Below are 16502 nucleotides of genomic sequence, written 5' to 3' on the forward strand. Positions count from 1 at the left end.
CGAGGATAACGATAACGCATATATGTAGGTGGCGTTTGTTTTAAGAGCATGGAACGTAAATCATCGATGGCGATTACTTAGCAGACATCGGGATTCGATTCGCTTGTTTTGCGCTCCAAGCAAACGGTCACGTTCAAATGCAAAATTCATGATGTAACGTTAACCAACAATGTCGCAACAAGAAAAGAAAAAAGCGTCGTTGTACAAAATTTTGTCGTAGAAATGATCAATCGGTGTAACTTCGTCAGCTCGTTAAGTGCCGTCCGCAAAAACGCCGAACGAATAAGCGTAGGGAACAAGAAAAGGAAACGCGTTCGCGGAGCAGCGGTGTCGCTGTTTTACCGATCGCGCGAGTCCCTATCCCCACTTTATCAAGGAGGAATCATCATCGACATCGCGAATTCTGGTGCTGGTGCGACTGCGAAGCAGTAACAGAGCGGATGAAAGAACGAGAATCATTGTCGGATGGACAGTGGTATCGCGTTAGAGTGCGGGCACGGTCTTTCGAGGGTAAACTGGAATCGAAGAAGAACGACGGCGAACGGCGGCGGAGAGGTGCGGCGAGAGAGAGAGGGAGAAAGAGAGGAGAGCGGGCGCGTGTGGCAAGGTCGGTGCGTGTGGTGAAGTTTACGGGCTTTATTAAAGTGCAGTCGGCCGGGTTGAAAAACAATCGACGGACATAATACGGCGCCCCGTGAAGTCCGATGTCTAGTGCTGAGGTGGTGGAGAGCTCCGTTGACCCCCCAGCCAAGAAGCGACGCGTTGCTGCCACCACGGGAGGAGCCGACGACACGACAACGATCGCAGACATGGCGAAAAATGGCTCGACGTCCCGGGCATCTACCGAAATCGACGAGGGTCTATACTCCAGGCAACTATACGTTCTCGGCCATGACGCCATGCGTTGCATGGCATCTTCCGATGTGCTGATATCCGGTCTCGGCGGGCTCGGTGTGGAAATTGCCAAGAACGTCATCCTCGGCGGCGTCAAGTCCGTTACCCTGCACGATGACGCGCTGTGCCAGATCTCAGACCTCGGTTCACAGTTCTATCTTACCGAGGCGGACATAGGTGAGAAACCCGCGAATCGTGAAGCACGTGAGCGCCCTAGGATATCGAAATGATTTATCCGCCCGATCAGGATGTCCTGATTTCAACTCGATGCTGAAAGATCAATTGTAATGTGTGACCAGCCTTGGCAACGATATCATTTTGTTAAAAATTAATTTTACGTAGCTCCGCGTCGACCCTGTGGATTTAAAATGCAAATGATTGAAATTTTATGGAAATTATTGCGATTGATGCGTATTAGCTGGTGGTTCTATCTACATTGCACATGTCACGTTGTTCATCTTGTCATAAGCGCCGTTAATAATTCTTAGCTGTGCTTAAGTGTTGTGCAATTTCACGCAATACAGCATGACACTCTATAAAATTATATTACCTAGATTTTACGACAAAAGGGTCTAGTGACTATGATTAATCTATTGATATTTAATTTGCAGGTAAAAACCGAGCTGTTGCTTGCTGTCCACGCTTGTCCGAATTGAACAATTATGTTCCTACGTGCTATTACACTGGCCGTTTGACCGATTCCTTTATCAAGAAGTTCAAAGTTGTTGTCTTAACTGAAACACCTTTAAAGGAACAGTTGCGTATTGCTGAGGTCACTCATCCAAACGATATAGCACTGATTATAGCAGATACTAGAGGCCTGTTTTCTCAAGTCTTTTGTGACTTTGGGAATAACTTCAAAGTGGTGGATACAAATGGTGAACCGCCTGTAAGTGCGATGGTCGCTAGTATTTCACACGATTCGGAGGGTATTGTAACTTGTTTGGATGACACACGTCACGGTATGGAGGACGGTGACTATGTCACCTTCTCCGAAGTGCAAGGAATGTCAGAGCTGAACGGTTGTGAACCGATAAAAATCAAAATTCTTGGCCCATACACTTTCAGCATCGGAGACACGACTAAGTATTCTGAATACATCCGCAGCGGTATAGTGACTCAAGTAAAAATGCCAAAGATCCTACATTTCGCTCCTCTGAAAGATTCTGTGAAGAAGCCAGAGTTCCAGATTACTGACTTCGGGAAATTCGACTATCCGGAACAGTTACATTTGGCATTTATGGTGTTGCACCGCTACATAGAGGAAAAAGGAAAATTACCTAAACCGTGGAATCAGGAGGACGCGGACGAATTTTTGAATTTGGCCAAAGTTGTCAAGGAAGAAATGGGTAGTGAGACCGAAATCAATACGGAACTGTTGCAAATATTTGCAAAAATTTCTTCTGGAAACTTGAACCCAATGGACGCTACCATCGGAGGAATCGTAGCTCAAGAAGTGATGAAAGCTTGTTCAGGAAAGTTCCATCCGATATTCCAATGGTTGTATTTCGATGCCATCGAATGTCTGCCAGCGGATCGGTCTGAGCTCACGGAAGAGGATTGTAGTCCCATTGGATCACGTTACGACTCGCAGATAGCCGTTTTTGGACGCGAATTCCAGGCGAAGATCGGAAACCTGAAGTACTTCGTTGTAGGAGCAGGAGCCATTGGTTGTGAATTACTCAAAAACTTCGCTATGTTGGGCGTTGGTGCCGAGAGCGGTAGCGTAACGGTCACCGACATGGACTTAATCGAGAAGTCTAATTTGAATAGACAATTCCTGTTTAGACCATCCGACGTTCAACAGTCGAAATCATCGACTGCGGCCAGAGTCATAAAGAGTATGAATCCAGACATGAAAGTGATCGCGCACGAGAACAGAGTTTGTCCAGAAACAGAAAAGATATACAACGACGACTTCTTCGAAGTCTTGGACGGCGTTGCGAACGCATTAGATAACGTCAACGCTCGGATTTACATGGATCGTCGTTGCGTGTACTACAGAAAGCCTCTATTGGAATCTGGCACCCTGGGTACAAAAGGTAACACTCAAGTGGTCGTCCCGTTCTTAACTGAGTCGTACAGTTCGTCTCAGGATCCACCGGAGAAGAGTATACCAATTTGCACGTTAAAGAATTTTCCGAACGCTATCGAGCACACTCTGCAATGGGCCAGGGACAATTTCGAAGGCCTATTCCGTCAGGCCGCGGAGAACGCCGCTCAATATTTATGCGATCCACAGTTTGTAGACAGAACGCTAAAACTGCCTGGTGTTCAACCATTAGAAGTATTAGAATCCGTTAAGACAGCATTGGTTGACGAAAGACCAAAAACGTTCGCCGATTGCGTAACGTGGGCGCGTTGCCACTGGGAGGAACAATATAACAATCAAATTAGACAGCTTCTATTTAATTTCCCACCCGACCAGGTGACATCCAGCGGTCAGCCGTTCTGGTCCGGGCCGAAGAGGTGCCCGGAACCACTCGCGTTCAACGTTAACGATCCATTGCATTTAGACTACATTGTAGCCGCAGCTAACTTAAAGGCGAAGGTTTATGGCATCCCAACTAATAGAAATCGAGAAGAGATCGTGAGAATGGCTAGCACCGTGCAAGTGCCGGAGTTCACGCCGAAATCTGGTGTGAAGATAGCGGAGACCGATTCGCAGGTACAGGTATCTAACGGTAGCGGGAACATCGATCATGAAAGACTCAGTCAATTGCAAGAGGAACTACCGCGGATCGAAGAATTGAATGGTCTGGTGATTTATCCGCAAGAATTTGAGAAAGACGATGACAGCAATTTCCACATAGACTTCATCGTAGCTGCCTCGAATCTTCGTGCCGCCAATTACAAAATCCCACACGCCGACAGACACAAGAGCAAACTGATCGCAGGCAAGATTATCCCAGCTATCGCGACCACCACTTCGGTTGTAGCTGGCCTAGTTTGCCTCGAATTAATCAAGCTGACCCGCGGCGTCAAGGATCTATCCGTGTACAAGAACGGTTTCGTCAATCTGGCATTGCCGTTCTTCGGCTTCTCCGAGCCTATCGCAGCGCCGAAGATGAAGTATTACGATACAGAGTGGACGCTATGGGATCGGTTCGAAGTCAAGGGAGAACTGACGTTGAAAGATTTCTTGGACTATTTCAAAGACCAGCACAATCTGGAGGTCACCATGCTCTCTCAAGGCGTTTGTATGCTTTACTCGTTCTTCATGGCGAAGCCTAAATGTCAGGAACGCATGGGCCTGTTGATGTCCGAGGTGGTGAAGAAGGTGTCGAAGAAGAAACTGGAGAATCACGTACGCGCGTTGGTGTTCGAACTATGCTGTAACGATACCGATGGCAATGACGTGGAGGTACCCTACGTTCGCTACACCTTGCCGTGAGACGCATCGAAGTAATCGGGATTAAGAGAGATGTCTACTTAACTGACTTAGCCGTAGTAATTTCCACAAATTTCTATTTTACAATACGATACAGGAGAATATTAATCTTTGTCTACGCGTAAGACTCTCAAAGTAAAAGGGAAACAGAAAGATATAACGATTCATTTTTATCGCCGATGCTTTGTAGCATTTATAATAGCAAGCGATCGCGGGATCCACTGAGTTCGTCTACTGTGATCTCCCTCTTTGCTGAACATCGGACCTTAGGGCTCGAACTGTCCTTTCTCTTTTTATTTCTTGTAATCTTTGTCCCGATTCGTTCAATAATATTCGTCAAATTCGTTACGTATTTTTCGTTTGCACTTGTCGATATACTATTTTTCTTTCGGAGAAAAGTAACTTCAAAATGATTGGAAGTCTGTTGAGGAAAATTAAAACGTATATGAAAATTTATACAAGAAAGTCCACAGTCTTGTGCTGTTAATAAAGATGATTAAGAAAGGAATACGGTGAATAAAATTGCAAGAGTTTAGTCCATATTGGATCACAAAGGGAATTGTCATGGTAAGAATTTTCTTAGGATTCACAACTTCACAAGTTTATACGTATATAGGATGAAAATGTAAATTGCTGGATGGTAACTCAATGATCCTTAGACAAATAACGCTAGCACATTTAATATAAACCATAATTAAACGTGAAAAATAAAAACCAGACGCAAACGTATCTTGCCTTTGTCGTATTACCTTTATTTTCATTTTCTATTCACTGTTAATGTTCTTTTTTTTTAATGGTCTGAATTACTCTAAACTAATAGAAAATAAAATTTTCTTTCTTGTATATGCTCTAGCTATCGAAGTCGATATTTTAAGACTTTATATATCTGCAATCTGTACTACGTTATCAATGATTTTTATTTGTCCGCTTTACTTTCCGAACAGGGAATACATTATTGGCTAAGGCTGTTTGTTGTTGCAAAGAGTAATACTGCATTTAAATTTGTGAGAACAGATGGTTTGGTAAGATTCTTGAAAATAAGAATTGCACACTTTAGACCAAGATGGAATACAAGAGGATGAAAAAGAAGATATTTTGTTAATTTTAGAATAATGCGGATATTTATTGTATTATTTTATCAATAGATAATAAATAGATGTGTTTGGATTTCAAAGAAACGTGAGAAATATAGTAACGAAAATAAAATTCGAAACTATGTGTTTTCCATTCCTCTCCCTTACGTGCTTTCGAAACACATTGTTCGCAAAGGATAAGAATAGTTAGTATATATACATACATATCGTATATATAATAATCATGAGGAGGGGCAAACAGCTGATGTCAGAACGATATCTGCGCATGTTTCACGTTATCATAGATGGGATCTTTAATACTGGTCTATATAAAATACCATTTCACATAGAACCATTATGAAACATGTGTATTAGTGTAGAATAAATCCACAATTCTTTAGCGCACCGTGCGAGGTTCGATTAAAATTGTTGTTCCTTCTTAAAATCATCTGTTTACGATTTCTCAAAGTACGATGGATAATAAAATACTGAAACAGGTCACTGACAAAGCTCGGCGAAGACCATAAAATGAATCCTAGCTGTTACGGATTTTGGACTTCGTAGTCACATACCTAGGAACGACCTCTGTTCTGGATCGTCTGACATTTTGCGACGGCAACTGTACCATTGAGTGCTTACCCTGCTTACTCCATCTCCATCGTGTTTTGTATTTTTGACTGTACTTTGGTATCAGTGTAGTGATGATGCGACTTCAATAATCGGACGTGATTCAATGAGGATGGACAAAATGTAGACCGACGTCGTTGTCCATCGTTGAAGGCATCGTCCGGGAAGTGTGTTAATGAGATAGAGAAATCTTAAAGGACCGCAAGTTTTCTTAGAACGCATATCGATCCTCCCGCAGGCAATGAATCTTTCTTGCCTGTCGTGCTATGTTTGTAAACTGTTGTCCTTGCTAATAGGAGATCGGTGAAATAATCACGATCAAGGATGGAAATCGTCGGGGATTACGAGTACAATTCAAAAGATCTGATAGGGCACGGCGCGTTCGCCATGGTCTTCAGAGGTAGACATCGCAAAGTGAGTTTCGTTCAGTTTCATTTCCCTTACTTCGATCGTTGATGACGATCTCGATGATGTTCCGAAAATAACAAAACGACACCAGCGATCTACACGTACTCTGTTCTTCCCCTGTAGAAACCAAATTTCGTAGTGGCAATCAAAAGTATCACGAAGAAAAGCTTGGCGAAATCGCAGAATCTCCTCGGGAAGGAAATCAAGATTCTGAAGGTTTGTCACTGGCCTTTTTTCATGTCTGTATTCGTATTTTTCAACAAAAGAAATGTCTGCATTATATACAGGATTTTCGTTTGGCTTTACAAAAGGGTTGCCTTTGTTTAACTTGCTAAGCAGTACGATCATTGATGGTTCGACTAAACTAAGATAACGGATGTTACAAGTATATTTTATTCTATGTTTCTTGAGTTAATGTACTTGACAGTATTTATTATGAAATTATTTGAATAGTTAAAAATGATATCTATCCAGATTCATTTGATTTCATTTCACTGATTGAAATTGGATTTATTTATGCTCTTTATTTAAATAACAGCTGCATAACCAGTTGGATTGTTGTTGACTAAAATATTATGTTTTAGGAACTAACAGAATTACATCATGAAAATGTTGTTGCATTGTTGGATTGTAAGGTGAGTACAATACAAACTAACGATCTTTTTAGCATTAACTTTCGTAAGTATTACATGAAATTGATCTTTATCCGTGTTTATTTTTTAGGAATCTAATCACAACGTCTTCCTAGTTATGGAATACTGTAATGGTGGGGATTTAGCTGATTATTTAAGTGGTATATTTTCTATAAAAGAATTCTTATTACATTTATATTTCTCGAAGCCGGAAGTCAATGGATTTACTGATCTTATTCATTTTTTCTTTACTTCATCAGCAAAAGGCACTCTCTCAGAAGATACTATCAGAGTGTTTCTACAGCAATTAGCAGGTGCAATGAAAGCCCTGCATGCCAAAGGTGTAGTCCACAGAGATCTCAAACCGCAAAATATTTTACTCAGTCATAGTTGTGGCAAGGCCTGCCCACAGCCACATCAAATAACATTAAAAATTGGTAACATCTCTTAGTATTAAAATTATTTTTAAATTCGTGTAAGAATTTCAATTTTTGCCATGCATGTTTTTTTCGCCTTTCAGCGGATTTTGGTTTCGCGAGGTTCTTACAAGATGGTGTAATGGCTGCAACTTTATGTGGGTCACCAATGTACATGGCACCTGAAGTTATAATGTCACTCCAATACGACGCAAAAGCAGATCTTTGGTCTTTAGGAACAATAGTATTTCAATGTCTTACTGGAAAGGCTCCGTTTCAAGCTCACACGCCTCAAGCTTTAAAATTGTTTTACGAGAAAAATGCTAATCTTGGTCCTAAGTATGTAACAATGCGTAAACATTGATTCAATGTTAACTTATAGTACTCTTCTTTTAACTTTCATTCGCTTTAGAATTCCACCTGGAACGTCGCCAGAACTATCAAATTTGTTGATGGGTTTGCTGAGACGCAACGCTAGGGATCGGATGCCTTTTGACGAGTTCTTTGGGCATCCTTTCCTTCAAGGTTCCAGGGAAAGTCCAAGCCCGATCCCTGCCGAGCTTCCTGCTTCTCCAGGAACATTAGCTATCCAAGAAGGAGCCCAGGCAGTTACAAGATCAGAACCAGAAACGACCAGTCCGTGCTCCAGTCCTGAGGATGACTTCGTGCTTGTACCAAGTGACCTCAGCAGTGACACAGACAATAATACCAACACGCAGCAAGCGAAGTAAGTAAATAAGTGATATTTCACGAAGAGCGTTTATCTTGGATGTGTTCGTATCTAACATCGTGTGAAATTGATTAGGTATGCAAAACAAACAAGTAGAGAGGCGGTGAGCCCACCACGACCATGTTTCCTCCCCATTTCGGAACCGATTCCGGTACCTTCCCAAAAAAGTGTTGTACATCCGTCGTCGCCTTCTACTAATGGAAGGTCGGGAAGCAGCGTAGTTCCTCGCTCGCAACCTATTAGTATGAAACGCAGTGTGGATACTCATAGGAGCCATGCTCCCGACATCGGTTCCCTCAGTCCACCCAGTGTTCAATTCGTCATTGGCACCCCACCCAGCAGGAGGTATGTTCTTCTGCAGACTACGTTAATCGTGCATGTAACTTTATTTGATGTCGATCGTTTTTAGATTGAGCGAGACACCGCCTCCACCAAATACGTGGCAAGTTAGCCCTGTGGCGAGGCATTCGCACACTTCCAGTGGAACATCGCCATTGCGGCGATCATCTGGAAATAATAGCGCGTCCTCGCCTCTGCTAACGGGACCATTAGCCGTATTAGGTTCCCCCACATCGAAAGCGTTTCAGGATAATAACAACACACTGAGGCATTCGCCAGTTATCCCTTTTGGTACCAGGGCTGTCACTCTTCCTGAAATATCTGGTGTGTAATTTATATTGTTGTAAAACGTGTACACGTTGTAAAGATAGGACAGAAAAAGAATGGCGTTACGACGTTGCATTTATTACATTTTCAGAGGCGGGTAGTTTCCAAAATCTTTTGCCCGACGTAAATCCTATAATAACGGACGATCGACCGTTAACGTTCATCGCCCCCGAACTCCCGGAGGAAACGCTTTTGGAACGAGAACACAACGAAATATTAGCCAAGTTGAACTTTGTTGTCGCGTTATGTGAATGTGTATGCGAAGTAGCGAGGACAAAAGCAGGACCTTTGGGAGCTCCTTTAGGTGGTATCGAACAAGCGAGCACCGCGGCAACGAAGAGACGAGCGGAACAAGTAATTTTGCTTGTGAGAGCTCTTCAGTGGCTCAGTTCTGGTTTAAGTCTCGCGACTCAACAACTTAAAGCTGGTCGGTTGCAACCGACTGCCAGTGTTAAAGAAGGTATCGAGATACACACTTAAATGCATTAAGAATTTGAAGGTGTTATAAAAAAAAACCTAATCATATTTCAGTTGTGAATACCATGAATGAAAAATTTAGAACGTGCCTCTTGGAATGTAAGCAGCTCAACAGTGCCGGGCTTCTTCATCAGACAGGAGTCACGGCAGATAAAATTCTCTACGACCACGCAGTACATATGGTAATTAATTTGATTATTGTTTTCTGTACGCATAAATTCACAGTTATGAGAAATTCTCTGACTGTTTTTAATAGTGTCAGTCAGCAGCACTCGACGAATTGTTCGGCAATCCTGCAGAGTGTTTTCAACGGTATCACACAGCGCAGATACTTCTGCATTCTTTATCACAGCGCGTCAGTCACGGTCAAGACAACGCCCTCCTTATTAAATGTAATTTCTATTTTTACTTAACGAGCGCACCGCTCATTATAAATCGAAGTTTATTTACTTTGATTTCTTTTTCTATCAATTGCAGACAAAGACGCCGTTGAAAAACGTTTGTACGTACTTCAACAACAAGGCTACATTTACGCTACCGACCCCACATAGCGCTTATGAAATCCGGCAGCAGATTACAGAGACCCGCCCAAGCCCATACCATGCTCGATACCTCTTCTCTGTAAGATATTCTGCCCTATTCTGTATAAAAACTGTTACTCCATCGATCATTAAGATCGCGCTGCGAAGATGACATTGTAGAAAAACAAAAAAGTAAGTTTAATGATATCTAATATAGTAAAAACTTGTTAGATCGTACGCAGAATAGGGTAGATCGCTCGGTGGAAGAATAACGAAAGTGATTTGCGATGTTTCTTTATATGATTTACTAATAATGCGAGTAATGAATTATATATATATTGTAATGTACGTACGGTTGATTGACTAACCTTTATTTCATATCAAACAATAAACATGTGTATACTAATAGCATTGTGCGTTCAATGCAAGGCACGTTTCTTATTAAATAACGGTGATACAGTAACTGTAAAAAAAATTAAGTGAAGCATCGTTCTTGCACTAGCTGATCTTCTAGAGGTATCATTGAATGTGTACATTATTCCTTCTTTTCGTCCGCAGCTTCGATACTTTCTCTGTTATCCCTGTATATCGTGTAATTCAATGCAGTAGCGAGAGTAGTCCACGCTAAGTACGGTACGATTAAGTAACCGGCGAGCGGATTCACATTGTAGAATGCCACACCCAACACTGCAGTGCTTCCCCACAATACAACTATTTCATACAACGCCTAGAAGAAAGAGAACCATCACGAGGAGATGACGATTAGTAGATGCGATTAAAGATGTGGCGATGCGCTCGTTTCTATGAAATTACCAATTTTATTTTGTGTAATCCAAAGAACAACGGCGGCCAAGACCAATTTAGGATTAAATTAGTCCCATAAATGGCCAACGGTACCGCCGCCTCCCGGAAACCACCTCCGTCTCTCCACACTAAGTATGAAGAATATCCCATTGTGCAATAAAGAGTTGTCCATACTGGAGCGAACGCCCAGTTTGGTGGTGCCCAAGCTGGTCTTTTTAAAGACTGTTGATTACAACCCGTTTTATTAAGAACCAACATCATTTGAATGAAATGTAATCGATTTATGGATACGAAAGGTACATATTGTAATTTATTAAATACAACTCCCCTTCGTATAAGAGACGATTATAGCTATATCTTATCATTGTTGGTAGTCTACTTTGAGTTTCTGTATAACTTTGTGCAACATTTCTTTTTAAAGATTTGATATAATAAAAAGCGCAGAAAGTTAAAAATCAGTTTCTCGTTATTTATCATTAAAAATTAATACAATCATTGCATGCTCTTTATTTTATTACAGAATATAGAATATAATTCGAATACAATTAATGCGAGTATTTCTTATACTTTGTAATCTAATTTTACTATGCAGTTTGATTTATTTAAAAATAACTTATTCTCGTTAATCGATAATGTGTCGATCAATCCTAACAAGTTTTAATCGACAAACGAGTAACTACGAATAATGCACGCAAAACAAAAAAATAATTACTGACGGATAATTGCACTGCGACGTAGAATTTAAAAAACTGGAATTCTGAAAACCTATTGCCTATAAATGCGTCAAAATTTGCGGTTGGGTCATATACAATGTCACTGCCATGATTATTATTGGTGACAACAGTCGTCGCGTTCTATCAATGGATTTGAATAACTGTAACGAATAATCGATTCAATTACCTCGAACCACGGTTTGAGATTTTTCCTTGTCAAATAACTGCTGGCCCATCCACCGATATTCGGATGAATTATGCCGATGACAAGCGGCAAAGATACTTTTACGGGCATTTTCTTGCTTGTCAGGAGAAAGTAATAGAGTTAAAAGTTCGAAATTTCCTTAGCGACGAGTACTTAGACACAATCGACGGTACATATTAGAATTACGACTGACCTTCTTTCCAGTTTCCAGTAGTGTAACTATTTCGCCGGACGAAAGAGTGGTGCACCAATACATTTATACATTTTTACTTGTTTCATATTTATACGATTACGATTGCAAATTGTAAATGACGTGACAACACATAATGTGTCGTCATTAGTGTCTTACGCAACAAAACAATTTTATAAAAATTATGATTGTAGGCGATATTGTTACGTGAATAAGAAATGCACCACGATCATATTTATAGAGATAGCATATGATAATACTAATAAATGTAGGAAATTATTCTTGGATATTCTTTGTTAATAAATGAAAATATTTATGTTAAACGCGATAACAGAAAGACACAAATATCTCGTAAATGTATTCCAAAATCAGAAATATATTAATTCCAAGGAATTTAGCCGAAAAGACATAAGAATGAACTTGATTATTATCTTTTCGAAATGCAAATGCGATATACGTGCATTAATGAAAATTTGTTATTCTATTTAATATTAGGCGATGTTTTTATTTACACATATATGTATACTTTAATAAATACATTAACGACAAGTAAGATTTATATTACATTATTTTTAAACGAATATCATGCACGACTATAAACGATTATTATCTGTGAGTACTGAATATATGGGTGTGCCTGAATATATGTTACTTTAATTAAATTATCATAACGGGTTACACACCTAATACATCACTCGAACACAGACATACTGGAAAGATTCAAATTTATATACAATTATATGTAAATATCATTTGACTTGTTACTTTTCACTCCATTTTTCTTTAGATGTGTCCACAAGATATGATTGTTTTAAATTATTGATCGAAGCGTAAACTTATAACTTTACATTTATGCATAAGTAAGCAAATAAAACATGATGCTTAAAACGTTAATTTACTTGACAGTTATAAGTAAAGCTTAGAAGTAACTGTTAAAGAGACTTGGTTAATAAATTTCTACGTGCGAACAGTACATTAAACTTCATTGTACAATTTTAGTTCCAAATTAAAATCAGCAGTAAATCCATTTTAGTACATCATGCTGCTTCTCCGTACAGGAGTAAATGTTCACCGAAATGGGAAATATTTTGTTGCGATATGAAAGGGCATACGAAACGAATATTCTCCGAGAGTAGATTCTACATTACGACGAACTAAACGGTACATTAGGTAGTCTTGTGCTCTGAATATAATTGTAGAAATACATCGACACGTGGAGGAAAGAATCTTATAATACTTGATCTACTTTCTGGTTTGCTTTTTTGGCCCATGCCTCCTGATTCGGGTACCCCACCCACACTCTATGTAAATCCCGTTTCTATATTACCTTTAACTTTAGACCCGTGATATTTATATTTTACCCATTCAAAGTGTTTACTATTTCTCTTATTATTTCCTTCCAATTGAGTTTATTCGCTTTTCTGAGCTTTGGCATCCTCTTCTCCATTCACTTCCTTCTTGCATTCCGGTTTAGACGCGAACACTCTCGGGAAATGGTATCTCACCTGTTCTCTCACTTGTTCTCTTAATTTTTGGTGGACTACCAGGGTGGTGGTGGTTGTGTTGCCCAGGAATAATACCAAGAACATGGCACTGAGGACTGAAACGTGCCACGTCGCATCTGGGTGAGATATTAACAAGTACAATACGTATGCGTTGTACAATTGGAATATGTATCCAATGAAAAGGAATGGTAATAAGAAGGATAGTCCGCGCCACATCCACGAATGAAAACCTTCGATAGTGATGTCCATATTATCTCTTTCGCCTAATGCTTTCAAACGATATAGAACGCCTCGCTGATAACAGAACTGTAGATATTGTACTATACCTGCAAAAACAGACTTATTTCATGTTATTCAATAAAGGAAATGCAACGTTCGTTTGGATATACGCGACTCACTTATGTACAGATTAAACCACATGAACTGTTGCCTAAATGCATACCACGGCCCGGTATTAGGCCATACTAATAAAACACCAGATATTACAGTTGAAAGGAAGTGATGAAATCTCCACCAGCCTTTGATTCTTGAACCATTTACCTTCAATATACTTTCTCGTATCGTCAGTGTACAATAGTACCAGACTAACACGAACATGAAACTAAGCTCCAACGTTCTGAAAATTGAATTATTCTAAAAACTTGTTGCATCGGTATTTAATACCGGCTCATAGAATAAGTGCTCAGTTTCAATTACCTGATATTGGTTACTAGATTTAATAATGATAAGATAAAGCCAATTACAGAAAGAACTAACTTGAACTTCTCATATTCATCTTTATATTTGAACCTGGGAGATAAATGAAATTCATATAAATGTCCAGATAATAGACAACTACTTTGTAATTACATGCTCGTTATACTTACTTATCATTTTTATTTAATATAGAGACATTAACATTGCCTAAAATAATCTTGAGGTACGTGCCGTTTGGTTTCGGCAAAGTTTGTTCTATTTCATGCAACTGCTGTCTCCTTTTTGTCATTTGTTTACTTAAATCCTTCTGTATTTCATTTGCCTTTAACCTGAGATTAAGTGAAGCTTAAAGTTCCTTCTTGAAAATAAAATTAACTGGAATATAATTACTATAGATAGAGTGAATTACTTACACTTTGAGTGATTTGGAAATTACACCCATCCTGTACCTTTGATGCACTATTCCTTTCAAACATCTTGCCTGAAGTTCAGTCACCTCCTCTAATTTTGTAAGGTACTCTTTATGCAATGTCTGTTGACACAAAACAATATCACTTAAATAAACTGATTATTCAAACTATGTTCAGGAGATTGCAATTAAATCGATCAATAATTAATATGAATTAATTATTTGACGAACGGTAACAAGAAGGAAGAATTGTTCTGAAGTAAAATTTCGGACGAATTGAGGAAAGAATATTTAAATACTACTTCGCAGTTATTTACAGCATAAACTCTTCGCACACCGGCGATATTCCTGTGTTCGGGCAATTGAAAAATACACGTAACCTCGCAGAAAACGATCTAACGTATTAAGCATTGGCAACGTTAAGGATGTATCGAAAATGGTCTTACTTCTAATTCCTTGTAATCGTGCTCTGTTAAATCGTTCCAGTCTTTCAAACATGATTCCACGTCGGTGTCCATCGTAGTAAAAAAAAAGGCGGACGACGGTCCGACGATTCACTAGAATATTGTTGGAAATTGTTCGTACGCGATTGCGGTTCCGAAGGTTTCTAACAGCCGAGCACAGCCGAGCACTTCCTCGAGCATTTAACGACAGAGTGCTCTAAAAATTCGCCCTTGATTATTACGACCTTCAGGCTCAACGCGTGATAAGAATGCACGCTTCGAATGTTCAAAAGAAACATTCATGAGTCGTTACATTGTTTATTATTAATTTAATTCGACGTCGAGCCTCGCGTAACGAAGTCACTTTGCATGTCATGCACCGTCTTTTCAAGAATATACGTAACTAATCGGAAATAGAAAAGAATGTATTTTATTTCTACTCGAGATTTGAATTCAATGATCCAATTGAAGCACGCAGACAATTTTGATAACGTCCGACGGCTCCTAGAACAGAATGAAGGCTACGGTCTAAAGTTCATATAAAAAACATAGCATGTATTCGTTATCAATTAAAAATATTTCAAAATAGAGAAGTATGATTATACATATATATATCGTGTTGGAACATATATTTAAATTACATCTGGATAGCTATTAGATTTTAAATAGTAAATGACGAATTATGCAATTAAAATGATAAAAAATCCATATTTCTTATAAAAAGATTTGCACTTAGTCTGTACAATCTATTAAAATGTATATTACTTATTATACATTTTTTGTTTCTTAAGAACGAGATAGTACTTATATAATCTGAATCGAAATCGTGTAATACATTCAATTAATGAGACGTTAATGAAAATTATAATCAGACACTAAATGAATAAATATATCCGTAACGATTCTTTGTCTTCAATTTTTCATTGTTGATTGAAACAGGATCATAGAAGTATTCATGCGTAAACGAAATATGTTACCTTGGACAGAAAGAGACGATAAAAAATCGACGTTTCCAAATAGCACAATACGAAGTACAAACGAGGAGAATTTGACCCGTCGCCCTGCGGTCGTATCGTTGATCACGCGAATTTTTTCACGGTCGTTGACCAGAGAGACAGCACCACCGATCTGTGAAGACAAAAGTACTTTGCATTCTCCGGTAAACGTGCATGTTCCTTTATATTCAAACGCCGCGCTCCATCTCGCAGTTCGTAGTGTTCGACGAAAACATAGCACCTGTATGCCCGTTTTTTTTCCTCCCTCGTTCGTTGTAGAACATTCAATAGCCAAACGTCGATCCCCGAACTGTTTCAATATGAAAATACACTGAACGTCACTTCGGGAACATCATGTTAAGAAATGGAGTATACACATTTTCCTGTTATCACGTTTTAATATGTAATTTTATAAAATACCACGTTTGCGATAGTTATTTTTCTAATGTTATCGTTAGGACAGATCGCATACGTACGTAAGAGAATGCAATTTGCATAGAGATAAAAGATGATATATTCCGTTGGCAAAGTTGTATGAAGTCAGGGGACTTTATACAAAACGGTAGCGTTTATAAATAATGCAACTGATACCTCCCATCGGGACTGAATATCTACTTTTTGAATAACGTACGTGAAGCATGCATCATCGCATTGAGAAAAAAGGTCAATTGATATGTAGAAACTGTGTACCTTAATCTTATTTTAAG

General features: G+C 39.3%; 4 protein-coding genes across 6 annotated transcripts; 2 read left to right on the plus strand and 2 right to left on the minus strand.

The window, feature by feature from the left end:
* The first annotated feature begins 360 nt into the window (after positions 1 to 360).
* On the plus strand, positions 361 to 5498 carry Uba1 (ubiquitin-like activating enzyme 1). The gene is made up of 2 exons (XM_018031859.2): positions 361 to 1071; positions 1506 to 5498. The coding sequence occupies exons 1-2, from the start codon at positions 705 to 707 to the stop codon at positions 4286 to 4288; spliced, it is 3150 nt and encodes a 1049-aa protein (XP_017887348.1). The 5' UTR covers positions 361 to 704; the 3' UTR covers positions 4289 to 5498.
* Positions 5499 to 5723: 225 nt separating this feature from the next.
* Atg1 (serine/threonine-protein kinase unc-51-like protein Atg1) lies at positions 5724 to 10241 on the plus strand. Its single transcript, XM_018031819.2, has 13 exons — positions 5724 to 6399; positions 6517 to 6609; positions 6978 to 7028; positions 7117 to 7186; positions 7286 to 7462; positions 7546 to 7780; positions 7854 to 8168; positions 8247 to 8516; positions 8581 to 8834; positions 8929 to 9297; positions 9369 to 9496; positions 9571 to 9706; positions 9792 to 10241. Exons 1-13 carry the CDS (start codon positions 6310 to 6312, stop codon positions 9863 to 9865), a joined length of 2262 nt encoding a protein of 753 aa, XP_017887308.1. The 5' UTR covers positions 5724 to 6309; the 3' UTR covers positions 9866 to 10241.
* Positions 10190 to 12016, minus strand: Tspo (Translocator protein). The gene is made up of 3 exons (XM_018031825.2): positions 11540 to 12016; positions 10649 to 10861; positions 10190 to 10562 (listed from the first exon to the last, which is right to left on the minus strand). The coding sequence occupies exons 1-3, from the start codon at positions 11645 to 11647 to the stop codon at positions 10371 to 10373; spliced, it is 513 nt and encodes a 170-aa protein (XP_017887314.1). The 5' UTR covers positions 11648 to 12016; the 3' UTR covers positions 10190 to 10370.
* Positions 12017 to 12297: 281 nt separating this feature from the next.
* LOC108629256 (transmembrane protein 120 homolog) lies at positions 12298 to 16169 on the minus strand. Of its 3 annotated transcripts, none has more exons than XM_018031824.2 (8): positions 16037 to 16169; positions 15778 to 15928; positions 14804 to 15017; positions 14362 to 14480; positions 14119 to 14277; positions 13949 to 14041; positions 13651 to 13868; positions 12298 to 13578 (listed from the first exon to the last, which is right to left on the minus strand). In XM_018031824.2, exons 3-8 carry the CDS (start codon positions 14873 to 14875, stop codon positions 13157 to 13159), a joined length of 1083 nt encoding a protein of 360 aa, XP_017887313.1. In that variant the 5' UTR covers positions 14876 to 15017; positions 15778 to 15928; positions 16037 to 16169; the 3' UTR covers positions 12298 to 13156. The 3 variants fall into 3 exon arrangements, with proteins under 3 accessions (XP_017887313.1, XP_017887311.1, XP_026672934.1); XM_018031822.2 differs by having other exon boundaries at positions 14804 to 15304; XM_026817133.1 differs by lacking the exon at positions 16037 to 16169 and having other exon boundaries at positions 14804 to 15304; positions 15778 to 15959.
* Positions 16170 to 16502: the final 333 nt, after the last annotated feature.

The sequence above is a fragment of the Ceratina calcarata genome, unplaced genomic scaffold (assembly GCF_001652005.2).
Source record: "Ceratina calcarata isolate Rehan_Ccalc_2016 unplaced genomic scaffold, ASM165200v1 scaffold557.2, whole genome shotgun sequence".
NCBI lineage: Eukaryota > Metazoa > Arthropoda > Insecta > Hymenoptera > Apidae > Ceratina > Ceratina calcarata.

Coding starts and splice junctions, on each gene's coding strand:
- Uba1 (XM_018031859.2), top strand. CDS start 705: ATGTCTAGTGCTGAGGTGGTGGAGAGCTCCGTTGACCCCCCAGCCAAG. Junction 1,072..1,505: donor TCTTACCGAGGCGGACATAG/GTGAGAAACCCG, acceptor TTTAATTTGCAG/GTAAAAACCGAGCTGTTGCT.
- Atg1 (XM_018031819.2), top strand. CDS start 6,310: ATGGAAATCGTCGGGGATTACGAGTACAATTCAAAAGATCTGATAGGG. Junction 7,781..7,853: donor AATGCTAATCTTGGTCCTAA/GTATGTAACAAT, acceptor CATTCGCTTTAG/AATTCCACCTGGAACGTCGC. Junction 8,517..8,580: donor GGCACCCCACCCAGCAGGAG/GTATGTTCTTCT, acceptor GATCGTTTTTAG/ATTGAGCGAGACACCGCCTC.
- Tspo (XM_018031825.2), bottom strand. CDS start 11,647: ATGCCCGTAAAAGTATCTTTGCCGCTTGTCATCGGCATAATTCATCCG. Junction 10,862..11,539: donor ATCTCAAACCGTGGTTCGAG/GTAATTGAATCG, acceptor TGTAATCAACAG/TCTTTAAAAAGACCAGCTTG. Junction 10,563..10,648: donor GATTACACAAAATAAAATTG/GTAATTTCATAG, acceptor TCTTTCTTCTAG/GCGTTGTATGAAATAGTTGT.
- LOC108629256 (XM_018031824.2), bottom strand. CDS start 14,875: ATGGACACCGACGTGGAATCATGTTTGAAAGACTGGAACGATTTAACA. Junction 14,481..14,803: donor ACGATTACAAGGAATTAGAA/GTAAGACCATTT, acceptor TTGTGTCAACAG/ACATTGCATAAAGAGTACCT. Junction 13,579..13,650: donor GTGGTTTAATCTGTACATAA/GTGAGTCGCGTA, acceptor CTGTTTTTGCAG/GTATAGTACAATATCTACAG.